We start from the raw sequence: 8,243 nt of genomic DNA, 5'->3' as shown, positions 1-8,243 counted from the left end.
TTATTTCATTTTAAAAATATTTTATCTAATTTTATTCTATTTACGGTGATTTTATTTTATTTAATGTGGTTTTATTTTACATAATGTGTTTTATTTTGTTTTATGTGATTTGATTTCATTTGCTAAGGGGAAATTACCAAAAGTCAATAAAATAAATTTTTAAAAACCAAAGATGATTAAAATTGATTTATTTAGTTTTATTTAATTCATTTCTATTTTTATTTATTTGTTTCATTTTCATTAATATTTTATTTATTTTGATTTAATTAAAAATAATATTTTTTACACTTTTGAAAATAGACATAAATGTTCCTTGATATGAAGGAAAAAAAAGATTGAAGTGAATATTTTTTTTCTCCAAAATATTAAATAAATTAAACGTACTGTGAGAGTTTAATAGCTGGCATTGTATCATTCTTGTGAGCTCTTCCGTTTCATATGTTAATTCTAATATTAATGTTTGTTAACTTTAATTTTCATGTTTATACACTTTTGAAAATATGTTAAAAAGTAAATAATATAATTTAAGAAATAAAGTAAAAATACAATCTATTTATGTATTTTTATTATATTTATAGTTATATTTATATATTTATATTGTTTTTTTATTCCTTTTATCTTTATTTTTATGATTTTTCAATTAATTTTTAAAAATTAAATAGTTTTTTTAGCATTATATTTCATATTTTACACTTTTCAAAAAGTAAGTGAATGTTCCTAAACGAAAGGAAACGAATAAAGATGGAAGTGATTTTTTAAAAATTGTTTCAAAACTATAAAATATATTAAATGTACTTCATCAACTTTTGAGTTTGATAGCTGGCATGGTATCATTCTTGTGAGGTCTTTAGTTTCATACGTTACTTTTAATTTTAATTTTACACTTCTGAAAATATGTCTGAATGTTCCTTGATGTGAGTGAAAGAATAAAGTTGAACGTGAATTTTAAAAACTATTTTTGAAATGAATAATAAATTGTTGTACTTTGTGAACTTTGAGTTTGATACCTGGAATTGTATCATTTTTGCAAGCTTATGCGTTTAAAAAGTGAATTTTAATTTTAATTTTCTGTTAAATTTTCATATTTTATACACTTTTCAAAATATTTTTAAATAACTAAAATAACTGATTAAAATTTTTTTTAATGAATGAAATTTATATATTCATTTTTATTTCATATACTTTTATTTGCTAATTTGAAAAGAAAATAATTTTCATATTTTTACACGTTTGAAAACATAAAAATGAATGGAAAAAAAAATAGTAAATAAAATTATGATAAATGAAATTTGATAAATAATTTGTTATTATATTTATTTTCATTTTTATATATTTATTTTATTTTATTTATTTTGTTTTAATTAATTCTATGATTTTCTAAAATTATTTTAATTTTTATTAATTTTCATATTTTTACACTTTTGAAAAAATGCGTGAATGTTCCTTGGGGTGAGTAATAGAAGAAAGATGGAAGTAAATTAAAAAATATAGTTTTCAACCAGAAAAAAAAAAATTAAATGTACTTTGTGAACTTTGAGTTTGATATCTGGCTTTGTATTATTTTGTGAGCTATTCAGTCTCATAAGTTAATTATAAGTGTAATTTTCAGCTCAATTTTCATATTTTTACACTTTTGAAAATGTTTTAAAAAATTTAAATAAGTAATAAATAAAATTAAAATGAATGAAATTTATTTAAATATTTTTATTACACTTATTTTTACTTGTATATATTTATTTTATTTTTGATTTATTTTATTGTTATTATTTTTCTTATTTTTCTTAAGTATTTTATTTCACCTTTAAAAATTAACTTTCATATTTTTACACTTTTGAAAACATTTTTAAAAAAATGAAAGTAAACAAAAGTTATTTATTAATTTTTATTTTGTTTATTTTTCCTTTTTTTCATTTTGTATATATTTTATTTATATTATTTTTAATATTCATTTATATTTATTTATTTATTTATATTACTTAATTTTTATGTTACACCTTTGAAAATGTATTTTAAAAATAAAATAAATAAGAAATAGAAAAAAGAATAAACAAGATGTATTTACATATTTTTTTAAATTATATATTTATGTTTATTTTTATTTATTCATTTTTAACTACTGCTTGGCACTCACAGATAAATATACATTACATCCTATACTGAAAGTGTAACGGCCGACCCTAAAATAGACAAAAAGTGATTTGGATGAAAAACAAAAAAATTTCCAGCTGGCTAAACAAAAATTATGTTCTAGAATAAAGGGGGGGTTTTGTGCTTACTGCAGCTTGGCACTGACAGAAAATTATATATTACATCCACTACTGAAAGAGTTAATGACAAACTCAAAAATAGACATGATTTATTTGGATTTTTTTTTTTAAAGACCTTTTCCAGCTGCCAGGGATGAAAATTACAATCTAAAATAAATGTATTTGTTGTTTACTACAGTTTGGCACAGATGAAAACGTATACATAACATCTATTACTGAAAGTGTAACGACCGACCCAAAAAAGACTTAAGTGATTAGTTTGGGGGTTTTTTAACACCTTTTCCACCAGTTGAGACCAGAACTAAGTTCTAGAATAAGGTTATTTGTTGTTTACTACAGCTTGGCACTGACAAAAAAATAAGTTATACATCCATTAATGAAAGTTTAACGGCCGACCGAAAATTTGACATAACTGATTTAGAATTAAAAACGACTGTTTCACCTGAAAAAAAACGAAAATTAAGTTCTAGAATAAAACTATTTGTTTTCCAGCTGCTGAGATGAAAATTACGAACTAAAATAAAGATATGTGTTGTTTACTATAGCTTGGCACAGACGAAAAAGTATACATAGATAACATCTGTTGCTGAAAGTGTAACCTCCGATTCCAAGATAAGGTTATTTGTTGTTTACTACAGCTTGGCATAAACTAAAAAATAGACATTACATCCACTATTGAAAGTGTAACGTGTGACCCTAAAATAGCCATAAGTGATTCGGAAGAAAAACAAAAGTTTGGTTTTTTCCCGCTGGCGAGAAAAAAAAGTATGTTCTAGAATAAAGTTATTAATTGTTGTTTACTACAGCTTAGCACAAACTTGTACTGGCACTTCGCAGCAACAGTAGCAGCTACTGTAGCAATACAAAACTAATACTATAAATATCACAGAAAACATTAACCTGTCCCAGTGGTTTTATGCAACCCGCATAATTTAGCAAAATTTGATCATTTTTTGCACAATTCCTGATTATTTTCCTTTATTATTCTTTGTCAAAATTAACAGAATTGCATAATTTCACATTTTTGGGGGGCTCATTTTGCATGATTTCAGGATTTTTCTTGCATAAAACAACGGGGACAGATTAACTATGTACTTTATTGTTGCTGTTTCATTGTTGGACTTATCTTTCCCTGTGACCGTGGGTGAGAAATGATACACGTATTATTCATTGATCTCTCGCAAAATTAAACGTTTCAGTCGTGATGTTGATATTATATATATACTCCAAAACCGGCTCAGAATTTTCAGCCAATATTCGATACTTCCCTTAATCCATCAATATTCGATGCGTCTATTGTCCTGTAATATTTCGATACTTTTTTGCGTGACATTATTTGATAGCTTTCTGGTCAGATCATCATTTTCATGACATCTAATTAAATTCATCGTATTATTATGTTAGCCACAATTTCTTTTAATGAATTTGGATGAGGTAAAACGAAACGGATTGAGAACACCTTACCTATCGTACATATCTATAAAATAACATAACGCCATTTTGTTTATAATATAGTCAATGTGCAGACATTTAAATTATACTATGGCCATGTTTAGACTAAATTCACAAATATGTTGCTTCTAAATAAAGATCAATAAACATTTCCTGAGGCATACAAAGAATCGCAACCTTTCCCCTATTTCGAAAAAAAAAACCCTCCTTGCTTGCTTTGTTTTTTCTTTATTTAAAGCGGCTTTTCTTTTGTTCTGTTCTTTGGGAAGAATGACAATTTTTCACTGGCCTCGACTATGCCCTGCATGATGGAAGTTATCAATGACAACATCAAAAAGAGTAAATGAATGATTGGTTGATAGTATGAATTGAATTTTATTTTTCAACTGTTTTTAACGAAAGAACATTTATTGTTGAAATTTTACATAGTAATTTGCTTTGATTTGCATACAAAAAGGAAGAAATATTGAACAAAACAAGCTGAATTGATATTTTTTAAGAGGGACTATCTTTACAAAGCCAAATTGAAGATGGAGATTTTTTTTAAAAACTTAAGTTACGACTACAGTGTTAAAGTGCTGTAAGTATGACTGTCATCAATACTCAAAATAATACTTAAATAAAATTGTGACAAACTGTAGTTTGTCCTATGACAAACTGGGCCTGTGACAAACTGGGCAGCCCCCTCTCAGATAAGGGTGAAAAATCTCGGAGGTCTCGTGTGCAAGTTGTGCACGTTAAAGACCCCTTGGTGGTCCAAAATCGATAAGAGTAGGCTTCAGCCGCCACCCAGGCAAGATTCAAGAATCAAAATGAATTCCTGCCAAACTGAAAATGTTTAATATGTTCCACGCTATCATTTGACCGTGGGCAGTTGCAAGCGCGACAAAACACATACCACATCACCCCCACCCCCATCAATAATGCATTGCAATTCATAATAAATGATGCATAGTTTATTCATAATGGGTTTTTTTTTCATTCAAAATACGTATTGCTCATTCATAATACTATGTAAATGCTTTTCTCATTCATAACAAATCTTTCTTTATCAAAACAATCAGGAATATCACGAAATAATGTGGAGAACTACAAGATGAGACAAAATACATAATGTACGTGATGTATTGCACAGCAGTCGATACGCATCGCATTTTCTCGATACATGAACAAAAGGTGTCAAATTTGATTTATAATACGTCGTAATAATACATGTACATTACATCACAATTGAGGATATGGAGAAACACTGGTGGTCACCAAATATCAGAATAAATTGAAATCATTTAAATAACTAAAAACTATTTGACATTGTTAAGCTGATCGTAAAAAATAACCAGTCGTTGTTTATTCATTTGTTGTTGCTGCTATTTTTTTAGATATAAAGTTATAGATATAAAAATCACTAAGTAGGATACTGTACCAAAGAAGATCTCAATCCCTATGGCCTGACAGATAATACAAAAAGTTGACTCTGGTAAAGAAGTTAGTTGGAATTCTGTCTCATAAATACCATAATAATATCTCTCTTTCTCCCTCACCACCCCCCCCCCCCCCCTCTCTCTCTCTCTCTACTCTCTCTCTCTCTCTCTCTCTCACTCACTCTCTCTCTCACTCACTCTCTCTCTCTCTTTCACACACACACACATACACACACACACACACACACACACACACAGACAGACAGACACACACACACACACTCACACACACTCACACACATCCCCTCTTTATATATCTCCCTCACCCCCTCCTCTCTCTGTCTCTCTGTCTCTCTCTCTCTGTCTCTCTCTCTCTCTCTCTCTCTCTCTCTCTCTCTCTCTCTCTCTCTCTCTCTCTGTTCCCCCCCCCCCACACACATACAACACACACACACACACACACACACACACACACACACACACACACACACATACGCACAGAGACACACACACAGACACACACACACACTCACGCTGTTTTACTTTCACTTTTTATAATATGTATATATCTACTTTCAATCCGATACAAAAATCCCGGCTGTTCAATACTTGTAGTCTATGTCCGAGTTGACGAGGCGAACCTGTGGCGTAGCGTTGCGGAAGACAATACATTTGATAATGAGCACACCGAGCATTGCGCCCAACACTAGACTCCCGATTATACTCCCCACCAGGGCTCCTGGGGACAACAAAGAGAGACCAATATAATAATAATAATAATAATAATAATAATAATAATGATAATAATAATAATAATAATGATAATAATAATGATAATAATGATAATAATAATAATAATAATAATAATAATAATAATGATAATAATAATAATGATAATGATAATAATAATAATAATGATAATAATAATAATAATAATGATAATAATAATAATGATAATAATGATAATAATAATAATAATAATAATGATAATAATAATGATAATAATAATAATAATAATAATAATAATAATAATAATAATAATAATAATAATAATATAAGGCATCTTGATGAAATCGAAGAAATCGACATTTTTTCGCCTTTTGACAGTGCAAATTTATTTCGTTTTTTACATTTTTATTTATTCATTTATTTCATTTATTTCTTTTGTGTTGTGTGTGTGGGGGGGGGGGTATAGTTTTTTGTTTGATATTGTCGTTGTTGTTGTTGTTGTTGTTGTTGTTGCTCAACATCTTTAATTTCCATTTTCTGTGCTGTGTGGATTTTATTGAAAAACTTTTATCGAAGGCACTTTTAACAAATGTATGTTAGCTTATAGTCTCCAAGGGCACCCAAGCTTTGAAAGCCACAAAACTTCGACAGCCATTTCCTCGCTAATTTTACCTCTCTGACACGAAGAGATCCCACAGATTCCGTTAATCTCAAATATCTAAATTTCAACTTCTATTCAAGATGGATGACTTTTTAAAAAATTATCAAAGGCAAGACAAATTGACAAGACTTATGGTGATGATACCAGTAACTCCATATTATGCCCAAAAACTGTCGAGCGCAAGATTTCCAAAAACTGAAAGAATTTCAAATCTCTAGACCTTAAACTTAAACAGTTGTCAGACTGGTCGGGCGGTAAACCGTCAACTAAACCAGAAAAATCGAGGTGGACCTTCAACTAAACCAGACAAATCGATGTAGACCTTCGACTAAACCAGCACCAGCGTATCTTTGGTCTATCGAATGCCCAGTAAGAGTACTGTCATAGACGTGAAGGTAACTCACCTACTGAGACACTCGATGAGGAATCCTTATTTGAAACTTGTTTCAGGTACAAACTGCAGTCTTTCTTGCTTGGCGTGCGGTTCATAGGACGGAGTGTGCTACATTGGCAGACTTTGTTAGAACAAGGCTTGCATGGGGTTGTGTGGGTGGGGCTCCGTGAGCAGTCGCACATGTTGTGTTTCACACACTGCACGCGGCATCCTGGCCAACCAATCACAGAGGAAGGGTGTGTGTTAGAGGACGGGGTTTGTGTCTGTGGGCAAGTACAGGGTGTTGGAGATGGGCACTTGTTTGTCTGTGAGGGAGGGCAGGAGCAGGAGGATGGTGGTTTGGCAGAGGAAGAAGGGGTCTGAGAGGCGTGTGGAGATGACTCAATGGGTGGTGGGTGTGTCCCAGGGGTGGTTTTTATCGGAGGGGCGATGGGAGCCAGTGTGGTTGTGGGCGTGGTTGAGGCTGCTGTTGTAAAGTCCTTGCTGAAGTCTACCTTCAAGATCTGCATTGGTTTTAGGGAGATCGGCTGTAAATAGAAACGAGAAAAAAAAAGACCTTAAAAACAATTATTTTAGGGAAGGACTTCAGTAACGAGTGACCACTATGAGACAGAGTAAAATAGAGGGCTTGGGATAGGGGTAGGGGTAGGGGTAGGGGTAGGGGTATGGGTATGGGTAGGGGTAGGGGTAGGGGTAGGGGTAGTTGCAGAGTTAAGGTTAGGGTTAGGGTTAGGGTCAAGGTTAGGGTTAGGGTTTGAGTTTGGGTTAGGGTTAGGGTTAAGGTTAGGGTTAGGGTTAGGTATCTTCTTTGTTGTGTTTGTTGGGGTGGTCGCTCGTTACGAAACTCCTTCCCATTTTAGTACAGTGTTTTTACGCCCCCAGTGACACGATTGAGGTCACTTAGGAGACCAGTTTCTCAAACTGTCTGTCAAGGTCAGTCCGGAGTGAAAAGGAAATAATGTCTCAGTAGAAAGACCGAGATATTCAATAAAAATTCACCCCACTCAAGAATCGAACTGGTGTCTCGATCCAAAGCGCCAAACCGCTATACCACAGACGCCAGAGGGAAAAGAGACAGGTCGGTGATAATTATAACATATTTTGTATTGAAGTATCCTACTATAGACACATATGGGCCCTTTCAATCGCCAATGTGCAAAAACCACTTGGCGCAGTGTGGGGTTACCAGATGGTGCCCATATCCGAGCCCATATGGGGCCAATGTGGTGCCCATCTCTTTGTGCAGGCTGGTTAGGAGGCGTGCAATGCCACAGCACTGCCATGACTGTTATTAACATTATTTTTATTATTATTATTAT

At 31.9% G+C, this 8,243-nt stretch overlaps 1 protein-coding gene across 1 annotated transcript in view; it reads right to left on the bottom strand.

Annotated features, from left to right (window-relative positions):
* Positions 1 to 5,684: 5,684 nt before the first annotated feature.
* The window catches only part of LOC118478715, a gene marked incomplete in the record, with an annotated part of 11,243 nt that continues 8,684 nt past the window's right edge, over positions 5,685 to 8,243 (bottom strand). The window contains 2 exon segments of the mRNA XM_035972840.1: positions 5,685 to 5,879; positions 6,935 to 7,451. Coding sequence (XP_035828733.1) covers positions 5,743 to 5,879; positions 6,935 to 7,451 — 654 coding nt within the window.

Source organism: Aplysia californica, unplaced genomic scaffold (genome assembly GCF_000002075.1).
Source record: "Aplysia californica isolate F4 #8 unplaced genomic scaffold, AplCal3.0 scaffold00872, whole genome shotgun sequence".
Lineage (NCBI taxonomy): Eukaryota > Metazoa > Mollusca > Gastropoda > Aplysiida > Aplysiidae > Aplysia > Aplysia californica.
This window is presented reverse-complemented; position numbering and strand designations above follow the sequence as displayed.